This window comes from Arvicanthis niloticus, chromosome 3 (assembly GCF_011762505.2).
Source record: "Arvicanthis niloticus isolate mArvNil1 chromosome 3, mArvNil1.pat.X, whole genome shotgun sequence".
Classification (NCBI taxonomy): domain Eukaryota; kingdom Metazoa; phylum Chordata; class Mammalia; order Rodentia; family Muridae; genus Arvicanthis; species Arvicanthis niloticus.
Window position 1 is genome coordinate 111383901 of NC_047660.1, and position 25811 is coordinate 111409711.

The 25811-nt window shown below is 44.6% G+C and overlaps 1 protein-coding gene across 1 annotated transcript in view; it reads left to right on the forward strand.

Annotated features, from left to right (window-relative positions):
* The window catches only part of Mreg (melanoregulin), a 52903-nt gene that overhangs the window by 18285 nt on the left and 8807 nt on the right, over window positions 1-25811 (forward strand). Inside the window, exon 2 of the mRNA XM_034499134.2 lies at window positions 2917-3076. Coding sequence (XP_034355025.1) covers window positions 2917-3076 — 160 coding nt within the window. The remainder of the gene's footprint in view (window positions 1-2916; window positions 3077-25811) is intronic.

Genomic DNA, 25811 nt, shown 5'->3' on the forward strand with positions numbered 1-25811 from the left:
AGTCTTTATGCACAGAGCGTCAAGACAACTTTTGTCTCACCCCCTTCCCTTCCCCTCTGTTTTGTTTTGAGACAAGGTTTCTCTGTGTACCCCCGGCTGTCCTGGAACTCACTCTGTAGACCAGGCTGGCCCTGAACTCACAGAGCTCCACCTGCCTCTGCCTCCCAAGTGATGGAATTAAAGCTGTGTATACCACCAGCACCTGGCTGTAGCTAGGGATTTTACCAACACTGTTCAGTACTCAGCATCTAGGTCCTATGCTGGGTCAGGTAGCTGGCCTCTGATTGGCCTTGGCTCCAGTATCCTCCTCACCTTTTTGCCCTGGCTTTCTTGTGTGGGTTCTGGCTGTCATTCCCACATCTGAGGACTTGATTGACAGCCTGGTCTGCACCCACTCACTCTAGCCCCAGTGCACCTCTCTTTCTGGGCAGCTCTGCTGGTTCCCCATCCGCTGGGAGTTCCACTCCCCTTCCTCTTCCTTTTATACATGGGGTATCTCTAGCACAGGATAGCCCAAGCTTGCTGTGCCCATGCCTAGGTCCTCAACTGTATAGTTAAAAAAAAAACCTCTCTCGAATCCTTTCCTGCCATAGCACGAGCATTCCCCACACTTCACCTGGGTTTTAAGTCGCTAACGCTGCTCATCACAGTCCTGCCTTCGCTCAGGAGTCAAGCTCTCACTAACCTAGAAAAAGGTTAGGTGCATGACCCATGGACGTGTGTCTTCAGCCCTGAGCTTTCTCTCCAGCTTCCCTCATTTTTCTGGCCAGCGTTCCCTTTCTTCCAGTGTACCCGCCGAGTTTCCTCACACCCCTCCCTTGCTGGCAGCTCTGTTGTTACCTGCCTCTTTACAGTTCTAGCATGGTTTCTCCATTTGCCTACCCAATGTCTACAGCTGCCGGGATCTGCTGCCAGCATCCTAGATGTGCTCTCCCACTGCCCCCTTTATAACGCTTGCCATAGTTTTTAATTAGATAGCCATGTGATCATCCAGTAGCAATCTCCTATTCTTGGTTTTACTGAGGACCAGAGACAGGAGTCATGTCCCACAGTTTTACTGAGTCCCGTGATTAAGGTGTAATCACCCTTCATACATGTTATTACATGGAGTGAGCAGCTCCAGCGTGGCTGATTGTACTGTCCTTCAGAAGTTAACTAGGGCTATGTACAGGCATGTCCTGTCTGTGATGCTTCATCACCTGTCTTACCAAGGCCAAACATGGGTATACTTGATGAAGAAAAAAATCATGAAGCAAGAATATGGAACAAAGAGACTGAACTTCTCTCTCTCTGTGTGTGTGTGTCTCTCTCTCTCTCTCTGTGTGTGTTGTGCATGTGTATCTATATGGGCATATATGTGTGTGGGAGTGCAGGCACATGGGTACAGAATGTATGTGGAGAATATTAATGTCAGGAGATCATCTCCTTCTGTTCCACCCTTTTTGATGAGGCAGAGTCTCTCGGTCAAACACAGAAGTTGCCGATATCACATGGCTAGTCTTGCTAGTCAGCTTGCTTGAGAGGTCTGTCTGCATCTTCTGAGGCTGTAATTACAGGTGGGCTGCCAAATACCTAGCTTTCACCTGGGTTCTGGAGATATGGACTCTGGTCCTCACCCTTGTGCAGCAAGTGGGTTGTTTTTTTTTTGTTGTTGTTGTTTTTTTGTTTGTTTTGTTTTGTTTTTGTTTTTTTGTTTTTTTTTTTTTGTTTTTTGTTTTTTGTTTTTTTTTGAGACAGGGTTTCTCTATATAGCCTTGGCTGTCCTGGAACTCACTCAGTAGATCAGGCTGGCCTCGAACTCAGAAATCTGCCTGCTTCTGCCTCCCAAGTGCTGGGATTAAAGGCATGCGCCACCACTGCCCGGCAGCAAGTGGGTTTTTGTTGTTTTGTTTTTGTTTTTCTATGTAGCCTCAGCTTCCCTAGAACTTGTTAGGTAGACCAGGCTAGCCTTGAGCACATCGAGGTCAGCTTGCCTCTGCCTCTTGAATGTGGGATTAAAGATGTACACCACTACTCTGGCTCCAGTAAACAAAATGTGTGTGGGTATTTTGCCTGCTTGTACATGTGTGACTGGTACCCTTCAAAGCCAGACAATGGATACCCCGGAACTGGAGTTACAGATGGCTGTGACCGTCCTCGTGGATGCTTGGAATTGAACCTGGCTTCTTTGGAAGAGCAGCTAGTGCTCCTAACTGCTGAGCTATCTCTCCAGCCAGGAACTGTTTTAATCCACTCTGCCATTGCCCCAGTCTACAACTGAAATTCTGAGTCCTTGATCCTGAAAGTATTTGGGCATGTATATTTGTTGCTTAGGGTTTAAATGTTTTCTTTGGGGCTGTGTCTTCCAGATAATATGGATTCAACTCTCCACGTCCACATGGCAGCTTACAACTGTCTGTATGTAATTCCCAGTCCAGAGGATCTGAGGCTATCACACAGATATACACACAGGCAAAACACCAATGCAAATAAAATAAAAATAAAAATAAATAAATTGTAATTTTTGTATGTCTGTGCACAGGTGTGCCTGGTGCCACAGGGGCTAGAAAGGGCGTCAGATCCCCTGGAACAGGAGTCACACATGTTTATGAGCTGCTGTGTGACCTGAACCCTGGGTCCTCTGGGAGAGCAGCCAGTGCTCCTAACGACTGAGTCTTTTCCACAGACACAGGCTTGTGTGTGCTTGTTACTAGGCACCCATCTTGCCATCCCTTTTTGGCTATTTTTAAAGTGATTAACTAAGTAAGTTTGTTATTAATTGTATTGTGTTTAATTATTAAAAAGAACTTAGATCTTTTTGTTATAGATAAGGTATACATTTTTATTTATAGTGTAAGATTTACACATACATATGGCATATAATATATAATATACATATATAACAAAGTTCTTACGCTTTTCTTCTTTTTTTCACAGTGGTAACAATCCATATTCCTCTTTTGGAGCAACTCTGGAGAGGGATGATGAAAAGAATTTATGGAGCATGCCTCATGACGTGTCTCACACAGAGGCAGATGACGACAGAATCTTGTATAATCTGATAGTCATTCGTAATCAGCAGACCAAAGACTCAGAGGTAAAGTACCTTCTGACACCTTAATGTGTACAGCTTACTATGTACAGAAATGGTGATTTCAGGGCTCGGGTGGGGTTGGCTCTGTCAGTACAGTGTCTGTTGTGCAATCGTGAGAACCCAAGTTTGATCCCCAAGAACTCACATAGAAAAGCTAGGCATGGCAGCACTTGCCTGTAATCTCAGTTCCGAGGAGGCTGAGACACAGGAGGATCACTGGGTCAGCCAGTCTAGCTGAATCAGTGAGCTCCGGGTTCATCGAGAGGTCCTGTCTCAAAGGTAAAGTGGAAGGCTGGAGAGATGGCTCAGTGGTAAAGCGCTTGCTCTGCAAGGCTGTTGACCTGAGTTGGGACCTGCAGAACCCAGGTAGAAGTCCTGTAATCCTAGCATGCCCCTCTGGGAAATGACGGGCAGAGACAGAATTGACAGGAGCTTACAAGCCAGCTAGCCTGGAAATACACAGCAACGAACAGCAGGAAAGACCTTGTTTCAAACAGGGTAGAAGCAAGGACTGATGCTAGAGGTTGTCTTCTACCCCCCCACCCCCCGACACAGTGTGGCACATATATGAGTGTGCACCTGTGTGCACGCACATACGTATACACAGAGCCAAGGAAGCAAACATCTAAGGACCTACTGTTAATCTCTGGTGTACGTACACATACTAAGTAAAAAGAAATAGTAATTGCAAGGAGACCAGCTGGAAAGAGAGAATGGGGCATGACTATACAGTCAGGTGATGTGGTCCAGGGATGATCTCGAACCCAGGAGCTCAAGAAACCTTTCTGCTTCATCCTGCTTGGTTGTAGGGACTCATCCTGAGATATGTGAAATGAAAGGCGTATTTTAGCAGTATGCGTTTTAGCCTGGCATGGATGTTCACCCAGAGGGGTTTGTTTGTTTAGTCTTGCTTGAGAAGTGATATTGAGGTTGACGCTCAGAGACTGTCACCAAGACAAATAACCAGATTTATTTACACATGAAATGAATTAAAATATCTGTGCACAGGGCTTTTCCCTTTTTAAAAAATAATATAAAAGTACTATATGATTAATTTTAAAAGCTTGTATTTTCTTTTAAAAATTGAAATGAAATCATATAAATTATTCATTTCTCATAGATTGGACTGTAGATCATATAGTCTTCTGTATCTTGCTTTTTCTCCTGCTTACTGTGTCCTGGACACATTGCCATGTCTGTATGCTTCCTTTTTTCCTTCTTACTGTATTTGGAGACTGTCTGGTGTTCTGCTGCATGGCATTCTGCTGCTGTTTATTCAGCAGTCCACACTGCTCTTGAGGGTGATCCTTTTTTTGTCATTAGAAGCTATCTATATTGCAGTTGACATGTAGTTAGATTTGTAGGATCTTCCCTGTTTTTTTTTTTTTTTTTCAGGAGTTGCATTTATGGGTCACAGTGTATGTATTTAAAATAGAAACTAGGGGTGCTAGAGAGAAGGCTCAGTGTGGTTAACAACCGTGGCTACTCTTCTGGAGAACTCAGGTTCTAGTTCCAGCACACACATGGTGGCTCATAACTATTTGCAACTGTAGTTTCAATGGATCTGACACCCTCCTCTGGCCTCCATGGGCACCGGGTACCCACATGGTGCACATACATCCATGCAGGCAAAGTACTCATACATATAAAATAAGATAAAATGAAAAATTTTAATGGAAACTAGAAGAACATTTCAGGGTACACAATGGAGGTTGCAATCTGAGATCTCACTAGGGAAAAGGTTGTAATTTTCGTGAATGATATGGTTCTCTTCCCCCTACCTAGCACCCTGAATGGTATTCGGAACTGTTGCTGCCTTTATGGGCACAGTTGCTAAGCTGTTTGCCATGCTGAGATTGAGGGCCTAAAGTGTTGCTTTTTAAATGTAAAAATGAAAAATGTACATTTTCATATGAAATAGCCAGATTTTAAAAGAACTCATATTAGAAAAATTTCCAGCTAAGCAAAAATGAGTAAATTACCACATTACGGATACATAAGGACATACAGAATGAAGCCACTACTACTTAGTGTTACCGCTTTGTGCAGAATGATTGCACAGTGGACTAACCATTGTTTTTTTTATGAAGATGAAGCTGGTAAGCTGGCATTTTGAGTCTGAACAGATTCCATACTTATTACTGTGCTCATAGAGGATAACTTTGGTACAGATTTGAATAAAACAGGATTTGGGTTTTGAAAGAAAAAAATTCCACCTAATACAAGGAATGCTAGGTCATTTTTGAATGTATGTTTTGGAATCTCAAAGAGTGTATTGAAGGAACTGCTGTTTCTCCTTGGTCACCACCAAAGACTTGGGAGCACTAGTGTGTAGCATTCTCTGAGTAATGAAAACTGATTTCAGAACGGTGTGTGCGCTAGCTACAGTCTCTGCGTTCAATCTGGGGCTGCTGGAGAAGTACAGGGGCTTCTTCTCCTCCAGCCGAGGCTGACTTTGCTCCAGATGGAAAAGGATGCAGAAGACAGGATACACAGTGAAGGACAGGCTTCAGATTTGACTTGAAGTGTCAAAAAAATGTGGGAAGTAACATCGTTTGAGTTTCACAGACAGAATTCTCTTGCTTTTATTTATGCAAGCTCTCAAGCACTTGTGGAAACCAGACTCGGAGCAGGAGAAATGCTGCACTGACAGCTCTGCAGGTGGTGAAAAATGATTCTTTGAACGATGCTGAGAAACGCTTCACGTTTGACTGAGAAATAGCGAGTGGTCTGATACTCACATCAGTAAATCATAATCCGTATGCTCTTGCTCATTAAACTACTTCTACTTCATATACTTCAGTTCTAAGGAGCTTAATAATTGCTAGTGATTTGCTATCCATGCACCTGATTTATTCATTTGTAAAAACAGTAGTAGTATACAGATTTTATCTAACAAAATAATACTAAAAACAGTGCTTAGTGCTAGTCTCCTCCTCCTCCTCTTCCCCCTCCTACTCCTCTTCTCCTTCCTCCTCTTCCTCCTCCTATTCCTCCTTCTCTTCTTCCTCCTCTTTTTCCTCCTCTTCCTCCTTTTCTTTTTGCATATTAGGATGCCCTGGTAACAACTCAATAAGTAAGGATAGTTATTGCTTCCATTTTAAGCAGCTTAACCAAGGCCACATACCTGCTACGTTTACAGCCAAGATTTGAATATGGGCTTTATGAGTCCCAAGATGTCATATATAAAACATGGGAGGAGCAGACACCACTAGTGCCTAAATTCAGCCTTAGATCAGGTTTCAGAGAGCATGAGCTGAGGTGTTTGAAGCCAGCATAGGAAAGGCATTTTCACGAGTGGAAGAAGTACGTGCTTGGTGGGAGGCCAGCGACCACATTTCAGAAAGTGTTTCTCAGGTTATGGTTTTCCATGGTGACTTACACTGCTCACCATTTGCCAAGTCCTGCCAACAGCTCTCTGAGGACTTGGTACTTAATTCTGCAGGGCTGGGAATAAGTCCAGGATCTTGAACTTGCTAGGCAGGTGTTCTGCCACTGTGCCATGTCCCCGGTTCAGATTTGACACTTTTGATTAAGAAAATACATGTTAAATGTCATGTCATTCTCTTCAATACTTTTAAGTACTTTCAAAGGCATAATGGATAACAGAAATTTTGTGCATACTTTTTAGGCTTATAAGTAATTACATGATCAAAAATGTATGCAGTTGTCATGACAGGAACCTGCCAACTTGTCACTTAGGTAGTATTTACACATCAGCGGGTGCCACACAGTCGCCACATGCTTATGTGGATGGAATAATCTTGTCGAAACCACATTGGGCCAAACCCTAGGGGAACAGCTAGATAAATGTTATTAGCTTTATTATTATTATTATTTAAATGTCAAAGACAGAATCATAGTATGAGGACTAGGTTCTGGCACCCTGTTACCAGGCATAGCACCCAGTTTCCGTAATGTTTAAAATAGTGTCTGGCCTTCCTTAGGGGCTATTTCTAGTGTCTGTGCTCAGGCTATCATGTCCTTGATCCAAAAAGAAACAGCAGAGTATAGTCGAGTGGGATATTTGTAGAGAAAGAAAGGACCGATCTGATCACAGACCAGCCACATGAAGGACTCCTGAAGCACTCAGAGACTTGGATTTTCCAGTCAGGCTCTGCATTACAGCCCCAGCAGGTCTCAAACCTCATCCTTTCAGGGGACACCTGATTGCCTACAAATGGCTGAACATTGGCTAGTGTTGGAGATAGGACCACAAGTCAAACCAACCTAGAAGGAGCAACACAATGGGGGAGGGGGGACGTTTAAGCCGTTCTTCAGATAATTCTGGGTTCTTACAAATGCTTTTTAGGGGGGATTCAAATAATCTCTAAATGCATTCTTTTTGTTTGCTTTTTTGAAGTCTTGGGGTTCAACCTAGGGCACTAGGCAATTGCTCTAAGTCTGAGCCAAACCCTTGGTCCCAAATGCGTCTGTTCTGTGTTTTACTTTGCTAGTAACCCTTTGGATCTAGGTGACTTAGAGAGGGGTTCAGAAAGCATGGGATCTGAGGAGCCAGGGCCCTGCCCTGTTTTCTGGGTAACAATCTTTATGAAGTACAGTGCTGTGTGCTGAGTGTGTACATGTGACGTGCTGTCCTGACAAGTATTGAGTTCTCGGAAGCTCAGGGAGGAGGACTTTCAGCAGGTATGCTCAGGAAACTGAGTCACCTCAAAGGGTTGGAGGAAGTGGGAGGGATAACTGGGGTCCCAGCTTGGGGCTGTGTGACCCAGAAACCTGTCTGACTAGAAACGCCCTTCTGGTCTCTCCACTAAGTTTGGGAAAGCCTTCTGGGCTACTTTTTGGTTAAAGCCAAAGTTGTCTGAGTAAATCTTGACTTACTGCTGTCAATAGACAGTAGAGTCTACGTGTGTTTACTGGGACACACCCAGTACAGTAGTGTTACAGAGTGATAACTTCCATGATTGTGGGGCTGTTGGGGTGACACGCCCCTGGTGCTGTGGCGTATTCTGCATAGTCCAGTCCACTGAGCCACACCAGGTCACATTCTGTTTATTTGCCTTACTACCTCCTTTAAAAAGTATAGCTGTTTCCAGAGGTCAGGATTAAGATGCCCAGCATTTTTGTGTTACGCACCTGTGTAAGTCATGTTACCCGGCAGAGCTGAGGCAGTAAACTGGCAAGTAGATGTAAGCAGAGGGCAGGGATGTCATTGGACGCATTGTAGCATGCGTAACATTGAAGATCACCGGCTTTGGAACCGGTATTGTCACCATGTTCTAATTAGATGACATCTTATTCAACTTTAGTGACTGTACTGTGTGTTTTCAAGTTTGGGTCACAGTCACCAAGTCTTAACTAGGAGGAAAGGGGATGTTTGCTAATATCTGACCAAAAATATAAACTCTGCGGGGTTAGTCTATTTGGTGAGGAAGGCCACTTCTTTATTGGCAGGCAGGCTCAAGGCAGTTTGCTAGTAAGTTTGTCTCTTTATTCTTCCACCTCATTGTACAGAAGCCAGGTGGAGTCAAGAAGAAACTAAAATCACAAATGTGTCTTAAAAGTCTTATTTTAAAAACAAACAACACAAACAGCCAGTTGGTCCCCTGTCTTAGTCAGGGTTTCTATTCCTGCACAAAACATCATGACCAAGAAGCAAGTTGGGGAGGAAAGGGTTAATTCAGCTTACACTTCCACATTGCTGTTCATCACCAAAGGAAGTCAGGACTGGAACTCAAGCAGGTCAGGAAGCAGGAGCTGATGCAGAGTCCATGGAGGGATGTTACTTACTGGCTTGCTTCCGCTGGCTTGCTCAGCTTGCTTTCTTATAGAACCCAGGACTACCAGCCCAGGGATGGCACCACCCACAGTGGGCCCTCCCCACTTGATCACTAATTGAGAAAATGCCTTACAGCTGGATCTCATGGAGGCATTTCCTCAAGGGAGGCTCCTTTCTCTGTGATAACTCCAGCTTCTGTCAAGTTGACACACAAAACCAGCCAGTTACATTTTGAAATCTTATACATTTTGAAACACTGAAGATTAATACCAAGCTAAGTGTCTGTTGACCTTTAAGGATTGAGGGCATCAGAGATGTCTGCTTGCAGCAGACATAAGTGCACTAAGAAGCTTCTCACTGCAGTCTTGGGGAATAAATGAACTAGTATTCTAAGAGAGCAAATAAGTAAGAAAAGCAAAGATGTTAATTGCCTCTTCTTAATATTGTCTGAGGAGAAATGGGCTTTTGTCAATGTTGATTACAGAAAGGGCAAAGGAAGGTGACCCCAGGGCAGAGAGCTGCATACTTTTTATTTCTCTTGATAACTGTCTGTTACTATTAAGTATAAGCAGAAACAGCCTTATCAGGGCTATTCTGATAAATGTACAGACACAGAATTTTACAGAAAAATTCTGTGAGATATTTTCCAACTTCAGGAAATCCCAATGTGTGACTGCAGCTTAAAAGTATCCAGGATATTATATGTAGGGGAATTGGGGCAATAGGAAGATTGTTTCCATTTTCCAAAAGAGCTAAGTTCTGACTGGTGTGTCAGTGTGTTAGTTCATCTTGTTAACAATGGCAGGGAAGGTTTGATTTAGAAGTAGTGCTACCAAATCTCTTCCTCAGTTCCTAGTCATCTGATTTTATTTGTATTTTTTTTTTTTGACATAGTCTTATGATATAGCCTTGACAAGCCTAGAATTTGCTATGTAGACCAGGCCTGCTTCTGTTTCCCAAGTGCTGGGATTAAAGGAATGTACCATCATTTCTGGATTATTTATTTATTTATTTATTTATGACAGGGTTTCTTTGTGTAACAGCCCTGGCTGTCCTGGAGCTCACTTTGTAGACCAGGCTGGCTTCAAAGAAATCCGCCTGCCTAATGCCTCCCAAGTGATGAGATTAAAGGCATGCACCACCACTGTCCAGTTTTTTTTTTTTTTTTTAAGATTTACTTATTTTTATTTATATGAGTACACTGTAGCTGTCTTCAGACATACACCAGAAGACACTGGATCCCATTACAAATGGTTGTGAGCCACCATGTGGTTGCTGGGAATTGAACTCAGGACCTCTGGAAGAGCAGTTGTGCTCTTAACCACTGAGCCATCGCTCCAGCCCCCAGCTTTTTAAAAAAAAATGTATTTATTTATTTTGTTCAGGTTAATTTTATATGTCAAAGTATTTGGGCTACAGTGTACAGGTATGTGGTCAAATATTCTGGGGACTGCAAAGTGGCTCAGTGGGTAAAGTGCTTGAGGATCTGAGTTCAGATCCTCAGCTCCCATGTTAAAAGCCGGCCATGGTGGCATTTGCCTTCAAGCTGAGTAGTGAGGAGATAGAGATGGAGGATTCCTGACACTCAGAGGCCAGCCTCTACCTGTATCACACTGTTCACTGAGCTCTGGGTTTGGTGATAGACTATGCCCAGCTCTGTGTGGTGATGAGGATGTAGACTCAGGGCCTCCAACATGTGCAGCAAGCACTGTACCCCTCAGCCACCTTCCCAGCCTCTGTCACATTGCTTTGAAAAATAACAATCTGTCCAGTGAAAGTTCAGGTTAGTGTATCACAAATGGCGGCACTAGTAGGTGGTATGCAGCTTGACCAGCAATGAGGAGGATGTATGGGTACATCTGGGAAAGGTTGTCTGCTTGCTGGGTGGATAGGTGTGGATAGCACTTCTTCTTCTGAAGACCACCAAACTCAGGAGACCCTTACTCAAGTCTCAGGAAATCACGGCCACCCCAAAAATCACAAGACACCGTACCTGGATGCAATCAGCAGAGGTTTATTGGGGAGAGTTGGCTAGCCAGTGGTCAAACTGCTCTCCCATGCAGGAACAGAATTTGACAAAAGGCCAGCAAGCTGAGGAGCTTTTTTTATAGCACGGGGTGGGGAAAGGGAGGAATTGTCACGAGGTTACACATGATTGGTTGTTTTACAAATTTTGAACATCAGCAGGCTGTAACACTGGGAAAACCTCAGGGGGTGGGTAACCAAGAACAGTGGCAAGTTAGCTAGTTCTCAGAACCACCCAGATGATTTGCATCTTTCTCTGTGGTCAGGAATGTGTCTTCTTGCTTTGGGCCTTCCCCACCCTGAGGCTTGAGGAATGTTAATCCAGCAAGTGTCCTCTGATTCAGGGATAATGTCCTCCACCCGGAATGTATCTCGAGGCAGTGAAGGCCTGAAATCTTACATTCAGTTCCACCTTCTGGAACCTGCACTCTTTTTGCTTAGGTCTAAGGGCAAAGAAAAAGCCTGTATATATTTCATAAAATGGGCTTTATAATTTTTCACTCTACACTTCCTCTCCCTCCTCTTCTCCCTCTTCCTCCTCTTCTTCTCCCTCCTCTTCCTCCCCTTCATTTTTTGTTTTTCAAGACAGGGTTTCTCTGTGTAGCCCTGGCTGTCCTGGAACTCACTCTGTAGACCAGGCTGGTCTTGAACTCAGAAATCCGCCTGCCTCTGCCTCCCAAGTGCTGGGTTTAAAGGCGTGCGCCACCACTGCCCAGTTGCTTTGTGGTTTTCTTACTGCTTGGATACAAGTCAGCTGTGTTACCTTGTAGTCGTAGGCTTTGTTTAAATAAAATTTTCTCCGTATTATTTATAACATGATCTCTGATGATTGTCTCCCCCCGCCCCCCACCTGCCTTTCTAAACTGATTCACTTTGCTTTAGCTAGAGTGTTCTAGAAACGGGGTAGGGACAAGGGAGGATGCGTGTTGAGGACAGCTGGAGCAGGCTCTGTGGAATTCCCCCAGAGTGGACTGGCTTGGGCAGGCATGAAGCCGTCGGTCATGTGTGTTTTCAGTGTTCCCTCAGTCTTCTGAAGCCAGTTGCTTACCTCTGAGCTTTACTGTAGCCTTCACCACTCTGTCCTTGTAAACATTCCCGGCTTGTTTCTCTTAGAGTAAAGGAAATTGGCTTTTAATTGCATGGAACTCTTGAGAGCCTCGGGCACTGACCCACTGGGACTTCCAGGTGTCAGTTTGACTCAGCTGGGGGATCACGGGAGGGTTCTGAAGAGTACTCAGAAGAGCTGCTTGCCTTGTTTGCTGGCTTCGGTCGCATCTGTGTGGGAAATAGGAGCTCGCCCAGTTCTGGAGGGGGTGGAAAGCTGCTTCTCAGCCTTCAGGTCCCCAGGGTGCTGGGGAAGGGTTGTAGGTGTTGGACCCTGCATCAGGGTGCAGGGCTCCGGGATACCTGTTGTTCCATCAGTAATTGTTGTGCATGCTGGTTTGCTGTGCCACTTTATGGTTGTGCAATTTTAGAGTCAATTTGTGTAGCTAATGAATACCAGCAGGCACAAATAATTGCCAAGTTTAACTACAGATCAGGTGAGAAAAAGTCACACCCAGCTTTTTTACTAGTTTATTGTCATTGTTATCAAAGCACTTAACATGGGGTAATTTTCTGATGACCTGAGTTAAGATGAGCTCAGCTCCTCCTTCCCTTAGCCAAGTGCTTTGTTGCAAGCAGCTTCCCTCACGCAGGAAGCATGCGTTGGTTGGGACCACAGGTTGCTAGTACAGGCTGTTCAGTGTGTGACTCAGAACCAGAAGATCTGACACTTTTGATGGTTACCCAGGCCCAGGTAGCTGGCCAGCTATCCCAGAGGGGTGTGGTGGACACAGCCTTTTCTACAGCCACTGCATCTAAATCTGGTCACTTATCCAACTGAGTGTGATTCTGTTTCTTTTAGCTTCATTTTTACCTGATTTTCTTTTTTTTCCCCTAGCTTCAGTTGACCTCATCAGAAAAAATATTGAAAATAGGTGCAAAAGGGTAAATCTAGACATCCCTCAGGGACATGGCCTTCTTAGCTATTTGTTCTGGTCTCTTTCCAAGCAACCACATAAAATTGAGCTCTAGGAGTGGGGATGGCAGCAGCTTGCCAGAAAGACTTGAGACTATGGCCTGGGTAGGGAGCCAGGCTTTCAATCCAGGCTTGGCAATCTGCAAAAATAAATAGAAAAAACACTTTGTCATTGTATTGAGTATGCTCTTTTTGTGCATAAAGTTGGTAAGTTTCAATATTTTTTTTTCTAACACGGGAGGAGGGGTGCAGTGCCTGTGGGAGCTGCCGTGTGCAGTCATGGTTCATTTCATCTTTCCAAACCCAGGCAGAGGTTTGGAAGGAATGGGTTTATATGTAGGGATTGAAGCAGACTCTTTGAAGTAGGATTGCCCCACCCTCTTTGTGATCAAAAGGAGAGTGTCCTCTGCATGCAAAATGGTCACATAACCTTTAAGAAATTCTCCAGTCATATGCCTCCAGTGTCTTTGTCACACCATCTTTGACTGTGTGCCTTTGGCTCAGTACAAAGCATGCATGGATCTCCCAACAAGTACTACAACCTTGGGTTTTTTTTTTTTCCTCTCAGCTTTCTGTCCAAGTGAATGTCCACTTACTTTGTGTAGGCTTAGCTTAAGTGGGAGTTTAAATAAAGCAGATGTTAGGCGGAATTCAGCTGTGGGTGTGTGTGCGCGTGTACGCATGTGCACACGTGCAAATGGATCTAACTTGCATTGCAATTTTTTTTATTACGCATTCATTTAAACATTGTCCTATTTATTTATTTATTTATTGGTTTGTTTGTTTGTTTGTGTATGGAGGCCTCACACATGTGAACGCCATGGAAAGGTTGCCCTGACTTGAAGACTTTTTTGGATTAAAGTTGAAACAGCTTCACCATCTTCTGAACCCCTTCCAGAAGCTTGGGATTCAGAATTCCATGGGATGGAGACAAAGTCCTGAGGTTGGAGGCCAGGGCACCGAACACAGACAGTTAGCACCCGACCGGTCTCTGAGGTGGTGAGGGCAGACTGTGGACACCCCGGGGATGCCCAGAATGCCTTTCCCATCTGATAGGCAATGCAGGGAATTTGAGAACTGGTGCCCTCCTCTCCGTTGGCAGATCTCTGGGTGGTGTTGAAACACAGCCCTTTACCCCACTGATTCTGCCTGCTTCTCTGCCCTAATTTCTAAAGGGCAGTTTTTGTTCTTCTGTTTCTGCTGTTTCCTACTTCTTTTGACTCTTCTGGCTGCAGAAAGTTGGGCAGAGCTATATAAAACCACTGGGAAGTGAATGGAGCGGAGTGTCGGGTCATTCATCCGTCCTTTCGCCTTCAGACCAGGACATTCTCATTTGTCTTTCCTTTATTTGTCTGTCCCTGTCTTTATGTGAACTTCTCATCTGTCGCACTGGTCACTAGGAGAGCATTGGGTTTCTGGAGTTAGAGTTGTGGGCTCCCTGATGTGGGTGCTGGGAACTGAACTCAGATCTTTGGAGTGAGCAGAAGTACTCTTTCCTGCCGAGCCACATCGCCAGCCCCATATGCTATATTCACTTTAATAGTTTAATCCGTTGTCTGGTTTTTTTTATCTCTTACCTGGTCAAAGTGATCTTTGGGCTATATAGAAACTTGTAGGTGTGCACACTGAAACATTTCAGAGTGACGGTCTCCCAGCGTCCTCTCCTACTTCCATGCATGGGTGGCTGGGTGGCCATTCACTCTGCTGCTTTTTAGCCAGTTGTGGAAGCCGATGCTATCTATGCTTATGGCCTGATAAATAACATTCACTGTCTTACCCTGTTTTCTGCTGTTAAGCAGAATATCTGAGATTTGGTAATAAGCAAAAGAGAGACGTTTGTTCTGTCTCGTGATTGGGAAAGTGGGAAGTTCAGGCATGTCGATGATGGGGGACAGGCCTTGTGCTGCTTCAGCTCACGGCAGATAGCAGAGTGGCAAGTGGGCAGTTTCAGAAGGACAGTACACGAGGGAACCCTCACTTTATGATAACTCTCTCTGAGGCAACCAGTTATAGTGGTTTGAACAGCGTGGCCTCCACAGTCTTGGGTATGTGAATACATTTGGAGGTGCTGTTTGGGGATGATTAGGTGATCCAGCTGCTGGAGGGAGTCTATCACCGGGGGTGGGGTTTGAAAGTGTATCACACTGGGGCTGGGAGCTTTGAGAGTGTCAGTCATTGTGGAGAGCTTTGAAAGTGTATAGCACTATAGGGGGAACTTTGAGAGTGTGTAGCACTATGGGGTGGGGAGCTTTGAGAGTATACATCACTGTGGGGGGCACTTTGAGAGTGTATATCACTGAGGGGGGAGCTTTGAGAGTGTGTAGCAATGGGGGGCATTGAGAGTATATATAGTACTGGGGGGAGCTTTGAGAGTGTGTAGCAATGGGGGGCATTGAGAGTATATATAGTACTGGGGGGAGCTTTGAGAGTGTATAGCATGGGGGGCATTGAGAGTGTGCAGCTATAGCCTCACCTTAGTTGCACTTTGCTCTTTGTCCACTTTGAACTTGTAGTTGAGGATTGATTGATCTCTCTCAGCTTTAAGGCCAAAGAAGCCCGTTCTTCTGTAAGTCACCATGGTTATGGCATTTTATCACAGTACCAGAGAAATAACTAGTACACCAATTCAATCCTTTAAAATTGTTGTCAATCCTCTCATGAGAGTGGAGCTCTTGTGACATGGTCACCTCTTGAAGGTCCCATCTCGTTCCGAGCCGTTGTGTTAGCAATGAAATTTCAACCCAGGATTTGGTGTAAGGAACCATATCCAAAGCCCATAGCATGGGCAACGTGCTTCTTCTCGAGAGCTTTCACTTGTGTACTCAGCTTCACAAGGTGAGTAGTTTCGATTCTATATCGGATGAACTAGAAGGCACCGCGGCTGTGTGGCTGTGTGGTTTGCTGGTGACGGATGGAGGTTGGCGCAGATCCAGAGCCCATGCTCTCACAGTGCTGTTCTGCACTGGGGGCTGAGACGATCAGTAAGAGACTTGTGCTGTCGAGACCTGGCTTTAAAGCTTACACTTCACAGATGGATTTGAGACATTTTGTGATTTCAGTGGGTATATCATTAGCTGGCTGTGGCTGCTGTACAAAGTACCGTGAACTGGGTGGTTTTAACAACAGAAATATATTCTCCCAGAGTTCTGTAGGCCCCAAGTCTGGGATCAAAGACTGGTTTCTTCTGAGGGCTCCTAGACATGATAATGTCATACCGTCCCGTGTCTTTACATCAGTGTGCAGTGTGCATTCTCTGTGTGCAGATCTGTGTCCCTACTTCCTTTTCTTATGTCTTTTTTTAGTAGTCTCATTGGAATAGGACTCTCCCCTACGACCTCATTCTATTTCATTATCTTTAAATAAGGTCACGTTTTGAGGAATTGAGAGTTAAGATACTAGCATATGAATGTCTAAGGGACACAATGAAATCCATAATGGTGAGCATGCCAGTAAAACAGCTCTTTCTTTTGGTATCTAGATATAGACAGACACATCAGTAAACACAGGGTCTGTGTTTAAGGATCTTATATTCTGCTAAGGGGAGAACAGGTAAGTGTTGATGTCGGGTGGTGACAGATCACTTTAAAGTTGAATGATGGGAGGGAGTGAGCTCTCTGCAGGGCCTTCCTGGATGAGGAAACAGCCTATCCAGAGGCTCCAGGGCATTGCAGTGAGTAGTTTGTGTAGGAAGAGGAGGCAGGCCCTGTGGCTTCAGCAGAGCAAGGAGGAAGCACATAGCCAGGGCGAAGATTTTTAATTTTGTCCTTTGCAAATATTTTTCTTTCTCACTAATTCTCAATGTACTTTGGATCCGGGAACCTCATTCCTTGGGAGTCATGAGAAAGCTTATCCATGCCTTCCTCTTCCATTCCTGTGTGTGACTCAAGTCTCTTAGCCACCCCTAGGCAGACGTACTGTCTGCCCTTTGTTTTCCTGGACTGTTTCCTAGGATGTTTGTGCAACCCATGGCTCTGGGAAGCGGAGGTAGGCCTCCCTCTGGTACAGAGGGCAGCCAGGCTCGTTGCTCACGGTAAACAATTTGTGGGTCCCCTAACTTTGGAGTTCCTTTCCTCTACATCAGTGGGTCTCAGCCTTCCTAATGCTGTGACCCTTTTTTAATACAGTTCTCATGTTGTGCTGACCCCCAACCATGAAATTATTTTTGTTTCTACTTCATAACTGTAATTTTGCTATGACTCGTAATGTAACTGTATGATATGCAAGATATCTGATATGTAACCCTGGTAAAACGATTGTTCAACCCCAAAGGGGTCAAGACCCACAGGCTGAGAACCACTGCTCTAAAGCAGTCTCCCGCTGCATGTCTAAGTGTCCTTTGTCCCTCTCCATGGCACTGTGCAGAAATCAAGGCTTATGGAGATGGAACAAACATACGATGCAGGGACTGGAGAAATGGCCTGCATTAAGTGCTCACTGGTCTTGAAGAGGACCCTGGTTTTGGTTCCCAGCACCTATGTGATAGCTTTTAATTGCTTATAACTCCAGTTCCTATGTATCTGATGCCCTCCACACACACACACACACACACACACACACACACACACACACACACACACACACCTGCACACACACATACATCCACATGCAATAAAAAATGCATTTAAAAAGAAAACTAAAAAGAAATACATTTAAAAGATGGATATAGAAAAAAAAAAAAAAAAAAAAAGCCAGCCACTCGTGGCACACGCCTTTAATCCCAGCACTCAGGAGGCAGAGGCAGGTGAATCTCTGTGGGTTTGAGGCCAGCCTGGTCTACAGAGTGAGTTTCAAGACAGCTAGGGCTACACCAAGAAAAAAAAAATGGATACAGGAATCTTGTGGTTTTTTTTTTTTTTTTTTTTTTTTTTTTTTTTTTAACTGGCACCTATGAAATTGAGAGCAGAATGTCAGCTTATAAGTAGGAAAAAATCACAGAAGCACGAAGATATAGTAAGATGTGTCTGAGAGTGGAAAGATAGTTGGTTACACACCAACTTCTGGAAGAGATAAAATGTGAGCCATATCCCAGGGTAGGCGAGGGTTTCTCAAGGGACAGTCGCGGTCTTCACAATCTCTCTCCCTAAAAAAAAAAGAAACCTTTCTCTCTAAAAAATGATTTACTTATTCTTATTTAATGTGCATTTGTGTTTTGCCTGCACATATGTTTGTGTAAGGGTGCCAGACCCCCTGAGCTGGAGTTACAGACAGTTGTGAGCTGTCATGTGGGATTGTACTGGTGTCCTCTGGAAGAACAGCCAGTACTCTCAACCGCTGAGCCATCTCTCCAGCCCCCTCTTCAGAAGCCTTGACACCCTTAAAATAGCCTTCATACTGCCTGTAATGGAGATGGTCACTGGCCAGTGCTTTGGCATATGTTCGTGGTTTCTGTTTTTTTTTTTTTTTTTTTTTTTTTTCATTATTTCTGCAACTTTTCACCCCAAACTGAAACCTACAAAGAAACTGATAAAAATAACAACTTTGGTTGAAACGGGGTCCCAGCCTAGACCTCCCTATGTTAGGCACAGGGCATTGTGGAAACTGTCCAACTCCGTTCTAAAATCAGTGGTGTTGAGCCAGGAAACATCCTTTTAAAATTTAGATCTTGGGGCTGGAGAGATGGCTCAGTGGTTAGGAGCACTGACTGCTCTTCCAAAGGTCCTGAGTTCAATTCCCAGCAACCACATGGTGGCTCACAACCATCTGTAATGAGATCTGATGCCCTCTTCTGGTGTGTCTTAAGACAGCTACAGTGTACTCATATACATAAAATAAATAAATCTTAAAAAAAAAAAACTAGATCTGATAGTTACAAAGGATCCTATATTAAATTGTTAGTAAAGAGAGATTATATTTTAGGAAAAAGTTAACTTACCATTTACTAATGGGCCAACACAAATTGGGCGTGGTATATGCATTGGGCTTGAAGTGGAAGTTGAGGCCTTTTTTTAAAAAAAATTTAATTAAAAATTGTGTGTGTGTGTGTGTGTGTGTGTGTGAGAGAGAGAGAGAGAGAGAGAGAGAGAGAGAGAGAGAGAGAGAGAGAGAAAGAGAGAACTGGTTTTTCCATCCTCTGTGGAATCTGGGGATTGAACTCAGATCCTGAGATTTGCAAATGCTTTTCTAGTTGAGTGGTCTGGCCCACCCAGTTGTGGGCGCCTATAGAGTAAACAGCGGCTTTGAGTGTTCCAGCTGCATTTCCTTCCCTTCCAGTTTGCCAGCTGTTTTTGCAAGAAGAGTTTTATTGGCTCCTTGGCCTACCTGTTTGTTTACATACTCACTGTGGCTGCTTTTAGTCGTGACTGACTGAAAAAAGTCCTTAGTATCTGGCCATAAGAAGAGCAGGGTGACAGGCTCTGCTTGAGGCCTCTTAGGTTCTGTCTGGTGCTGGTAGACTTGCCTGAGTGGTCATGTGATTTAATTTTCATATGAAAAGTGCAGAAAGGGCTCCTTCCTTGGCAAGCCTTCACAGCCATGCTGATAATGAGATTTGGAGGAAGAGGTCTGCTTTAGAATTGAGGATCTTGGATTTTTTTTTTTTTTAATTTGGGTATGAATTTTTTTCATTTACTGATTTTTTTCCCTTTGAATAAATGGATGAGTCAATGATCCAATATGTAATATTAGTCAAAATTTAAAAAACTAATCTTTATTATAATGAAAAAATTGTGTGTGTGTGTGTGTGCAGGGGTGGGGGGTGGGGGGGTCAGAGATGGTTCTGACATGGTTAAATCTGGGGATTGAACTCGGATTATCTGTTGGGTTTGCAAATGCTTTTACTTGCTGAGCAATCTGGCCCACCCAGTTGGGGCATCTTTAGAGCAAACAGAGGCTTTAAGGTGTTTGGATAATTCTAAGGAAACAGCATAGTCCAGACACCACAGGACTGACACACATATGAACTACAGAGACTGTGACAGCATGCACAGACCTGCACAGGTTCAAGCCAGACCCCAAATCCCTGTGTTGAGAAGGAGAAGGAGAAGGAGAAGGAGAAGGAGAAGGAGAAGGAGAAGGAGAAGGAGAAGGAGAAGGAGAAGGAGAAGGAGAAGAAGCAGGCCCAAAGTCCCATTGCTACCTAACCAAGAAGCTGTTTGCCACTGGTTCCTGGGGGTAGGGTGGGGTGGGGTGGGGTGGGAGAACCAGTTTTCCCTTTTAGAATGTCACTGCGCTTGGGGACTCCAGGACAAGGCCCCATGCTGGGAGTGGTTTGGTCAACACAAAATGGACTTCTTTTTTGTGTATGTGCTTTTTGTTTTGTTTCATATTTTTTCTTTTTCTTTTCCTTTCTTCCCTTTCTCCCTCCCTTCTCTCTCTTTCTTTTTTGGGGGGTTGTTAAGTTTGTGTTTTGTTTTCCCTTGAGAGAGAGGAAGAGAGAAGAGAAGGTGGGTAGGGGGATGGGGATCTGAGGGAGGAGAAAGAATATGATCAAAATATATTTTATGAAAAATTTAAATAAACCTAAAAATCTATAATTTTTAATTTCCAGCTATATTAAAATGTACTTCATTTTAGATTATGTGATACCACCTTTCCCCCTTATACTTCCGGGATTTAAAATCCTCTGTAATTGCCTCAAGGGCTTCGTTTAGTTAATGAGAACCTGCCCTTTCGATAAGGAGGCAGGCAGGTGACTGACAGGACAAAGGTCTCCTGAGCTAGAAGGGGCTTTGTTTCTAGGATTAACCGGGCGCTTCGGTTGATAAGGAGACCGCACCTGTCTGCGCCAGCTTCAGGTCAGGTAATGATCAACAGATGTTTTAGCCAGAGAATTCCCAGGTGAAAGGCTATGTGGACACATCCTTTTTCAGACTTTGTTAAGAGTAAGCCCTAAATACCCATGGTCATATGCTAACAGCATGCCATTTTATACCAGGGACATGAGCATCTTCAGATACTGACATCTGAAAACGTGAGATATGCAATTTAAATATATCCTCCAGTGTATTTCACATTACCCTGAATTATGGCACCTAGTAAAATATAAGTAGCTGCCCACAGTCTGCCCACACATTTAAACTTGCCTGAGGTCTTTGAAGTGGCCTGTATCATGACACATTCTAGGTGTATGAAGTGTGAAGTGGCCATGTCTACCTTGCTAGAAATACTCTGTCTCCCTGTGAGCAGGACTTAGTCTTATTTGGTGACAGCGGTAGACTGCCACCTTCCCTTCAGCAGCTGGAGCCCCAGAACTCTGAGTTGGTTCCAGGTAGTTGCTTAGGTATTCTCGTGACTCATGGAAAACACTGCTTCCTCTGGAATCGTCGATGGAATCACGTCCTGAGTTGTAACTCCATAACCCTGATGAGGCCTGAGGTGCACCCCCCACGTTAGACAAAATGAGCTAGCACTGTACCGATTAGCAGTCCCTTTCCATAGCTTTGACCCCATACTTGGGCAGTGCTAAGAGCTAAGAGCTACCTTTTGGCTTAATCTGATTAGAACTAGATAAGGAATTAGGTCAGAGTCCTTGGACTCTAGTGCAGTCTGTTTGCAGAGGAGAGAGAGCAAAAATAAACAAGGGGGTGGGAAAAGCACTGGTCAGCATTTGCCTTTGACCTTTCCTAGGTCAACACCCTACTTCTGGGCAGAAGTAGATGAACAGTCATTGGAGCTGAGTTGGCCCCAGGGCAGATGTGTCATTCTAAGGTGTTCCGAGGCAGTAACCCCAGGATGGTATTGGGGTTTGATTGGCATGTATATAATCTGCCCCCAAAGTTGTCCTTTATTCATCTTTGGAAGGGTTGCATCATTTCAGGTGGACCTCAGGGCCTGGCAGTACAACATTAACCTAGGGCTAATGGCCTCAGGAATTCCAGTAAAATCTGATGTCACTGATGGACCAATGAAGGGATTCTGTCCCAGTCTGGGACTGATGAGTTTATTGGGGTTAATTACAAGACATGGGTGTATCACCACTAGGAAACCACACCCTAGTTCATTGTCTTCTTCTGATACAGTCACAGCTGGAATCTAAGGGAGAAGAGCCGGTGAGGCTCCGGAGGCTCCTGAGCCTGTTCTCTTCCTTCAGGAGGAATGTTCACAGGCCTGATGTCACGTGGGTTATAGTAGGTGCTCGGCTGCCGGGTGGTGATGGTGGTGGTCCCCAACCTGGGAGAGGCAGATCTATTATACCAAGTTTCCCTTGGCAAGTAGTTTTTTATTTATAAATTATTTATTAATTAGCCGGTTGGTGTGTGTGTGTGTGTGTGTGTGTGTGTGTGTGTGTGCATGATGTACATACATGCCATGGTGAACTCAGATCATCTGGCTCAATGGCAAGTAACCTTACCTGCTCAGCCATCTCTCTCACGGAGATAGTTCTAGAAGGTCAGTAGGGGGGACCCAACTGTTACTGAACCAGGTCCGTTTTGCTGCCACATAGGATGTCAGACATTGAAACAATGAGGGTTTTATTTTTAGATAGAGTCTTACAATTAGTCTCAGTGCCTGGAACTCACTGTGTGGACCAGGGTGATCTCACACATAGAAGCAATCATTTACCACCATGCCTGGATTAAAATGATGACTCAGTCTCTCTTTCTATTTTTTTTCCTGGTTGTCCTGTAATTTGCTCCATTAACCAGGCTGGCCTTGAACTCAGAGATCCGCCTGACTCTGCCTCCTAAGTGCTGGAATCAAAGGCGTGCGCCACCACCGCCCGGCTAGGAGTTTTTCAAAATAGGAAAGAGTTTATTCAGGAGGGAGCGTGGGGTCAGGAGAGCAGGCCTCAGCCATTCTTGTTCCGGGAGATGGTTCAGGGTATTTATGACTAATAGAGCTGGGTGGTCTGGGTCTGGGAGGGTGACTAGAAGTAAGGGAAATTGGAGAAAAACTGGTGGTCTGTGTATGCATAATCAAATTTCAGGGCTCTTCATGTCTTGGGTGTGCTTTGATCATGTGACTGTGACAGGTGAACAGTATCAACGGTATTGAGCCTCTACCCAGTCCCTAGAAAACAACTGTAGGCATATGACCCTGTGGAGGGGTGTTAACTGTGACACAGCTCATGGGAGGGTGGTGCTTAGCTACGTAATATCCACAGCTGGTGATGAAACTGAACACCTGGAAGCAGGCAGTGCCAGAAGGCTCATTCCCTCAGGCTCACGGGCGCAGTTCCAACAGCAGAAGCTGCTTCTCCTCTCACTGAACAGGGTCTGCTGAGGCTAGTGAGACCTTCATCAGCGTTCGACCTGAAAAGGCTTGTTTCTCCATCAGCTCTGGTTAACAGCACCTAGACCCTCCTGTTTTAGACAGAGTGAGTGCTCCATAGTAGCAATGTACTCTGGTTGAAGCCATAAAAGTCAAATGTTGGGGAGACAAGTCCCAGAGGCCCCACAGGCCTAAGTGCCAGGACCCTGGACACTGACCCCTCTTGGACTGAATTTCTTGTTACCCCCCCTCTTCAAAGGTTCATCTAGGCTGATACTTATCCTTTAATGCACTGGGTTTCTCTGTCCTGTCATTTGAGCCTGTCCCCTTTGGGATGAGGCAGATGGCAGTGAGTGGACCAGCTGTCGAGGAACAATGAAATACAATCCTATCTTTCCCGCCTCACACCATGTCTAAAGGGCAGAGAAAGCAAGTGTTGAGGCTACTGAAAGGCAGTGCCCCTTCTGCTCAGGTGGCCTTGACACTGGCCAGTCCAGGGATGTTTAGAGGGAACTCTGATCTTCCTTTGCACAATTAGCTGGCCGTCGCCCCCCTTTCTTGCCGAGTCTCCCCAGTCTGTTTCTGGAACCAGGTTGCATGAGATCTGGCTACATAGGCCTTCTTCCTGCTGCCGGGTAGCAGTGAGCATGGAGGAGACAGAGGAGGGCTGCTCTTCTGCTTCTCGGACCCGGAGGCCAGACCGGAGACCATTTTGGAAAGTTGCACATTATGTCTCCTTGAATCCTCATTTCCACACCATGTTTGTGATAGAGGAACAATATCGTGGGCTAAATTTGGGTCTGACCGAGTGGCAACTCCTTGAGAAATAATGGGATTTGGGAAGCAAATAGTCTTGGAATTTAAATTTAGGTTTTCTACTCAGTTAGCTGATTGGTTTACCTCTGCAAAGTGCCTTTCAAATGCCTGATCAGATACAGAGGGGGAGGGCTAATGGGTGATTTGGTTTTATTCTATCTTCATTGAATCCATTGGTTTTCAAACATATGCGAGTCAAAACACCTTATTATATAATTGTGCAGTTTTCACAATAGCAAAGGATCATATAATATGCATTTTCTTATATTTATTTATTGTGCATGTGTGCGCACATAGGCTCATGCCACCAGTGCACATGTAGAGGTCAGAGGACAGGCAGTGAGAGTTGGTTATCTCCCTCTACCATGTGACTCCTGGGAGTGAAACTTAGATTTTTAGGTTTGCCAGCAGGAGCCCTCTACTCACTGAGTCATCTAGCTCTGTAATCTGAACAGTCAGGGATTTAGGAAGAAGAAATAGGAGGGTTGCTGCTAGTTCCAGGACAGCTTGGGCTATAATAGTTAGAACATAGCCAAATCAAGGTGTTGGGGGTGGGGGGGTTCCTGTCATTTGCATTGGTGTGGATGAACATAGAGGCCATTGTTTTATGATCTAAATGGGATAAACCAGACACACAAAGACAAATACTGTCTGATTTCATTTTCATTGGGACTCAGAAACGGCAAATTTATACAAGCAGAGAGTAGACTTTTGGTATCAAAGGTTGGAGTGGTGACGGGGAGACGCTAGTGAAAGAATACAGTGTTTTATTTTTTTTTTTTTAAGACTTATTCTGTTTTTATGTGTGAATGTTCTGCTGGCATGCATATTTGTACATCATGCACATCTGGTTCCTACAGAGGTCAGAAGAGAGCCGCAGATCGTTTGGAACTGGAATTTTACATATGGTGGTGAGCCACCACGAGTGCGATAGGAACTGAACCTGGACCCTCTGCAAGAGCAATACGTGCTCTTAACTGCTGAGCCAGCTCCTCAGCCACGGAGAATACAATGCTTTGATTTTGTGCAGGAGAAAGGTGATATGTGTTAGTTAGGGTTTTATTGCTGTGGAAAGACACCATGACCTCTTATAAAGGAAATTATTTAATTGGGGCTGGTTTACAGTTCAGAGGGTTAGTCCATTGTCACCATGGCAGGAACCGTGGCAGCATGCAGGCAGACATGATGCTGGAGAAGGAGCTTAGGCTTCCACATCTGGTTCATCTGGTTTGGCAGGCTCTAGGCCTGGCTTGAGCTTCTGAAACCTCAGCCCCCTCACCCAAGTCACACTTCCTCCAATCAGGCCACACCTCCAATCATTGCACTTCCCAAGTGCCTGTGCCTGTGGGGCCATTGTCATTCAAATCACCAGGGTCACTCAAAGCTGATAGATGGTGACCTGAGATGACTTTGTTTTCTCTCTCTTTCACGTTGTTATTTTAACCCTTGTATCAGTTCTAATCTGATTTGGCTACCTGAAGAGAAGACCATCCCCCAAATGTAGCTGTGAACACCCCCCCACCCCCCACCCCCAACCCCACCCCCCTGGTGTTCATTTCAGTCACACATCATTGGCTCGGTTCCCAGGTGTTTCACAGAATTAATTCTCCACTATTCTTCCTGCTGGGTCTTTGCTACTTCCCTCATTCTTAATATTTCAGGCCATCACAGCGCACCGACCACAACATGCCGTTTTGGAAATCATGGGAAAACAAGTACAAGTTAAGACAATGAAATCTAATGTTTGGTGCTTAATGGAATGAAATTCTTTAATGAAAGTTCTTTAATTGATTTTGACTTTTTCAAGGTGTGTCAAGCTTAGAAAGCAAAGTTTAAGAGTTCTAGAGGCACCTCAGGGATGTGCTCCTTTCTAGTGTAAAGAAATAGGGTTTTTCCTAGTTATGAAGAATAGTGATTGGGGAAGATTTTATGTGTTGCCATCCCTCATCTGCCTCACGTTCACTCTGTTTTTTTGGAGTACTGTGTTT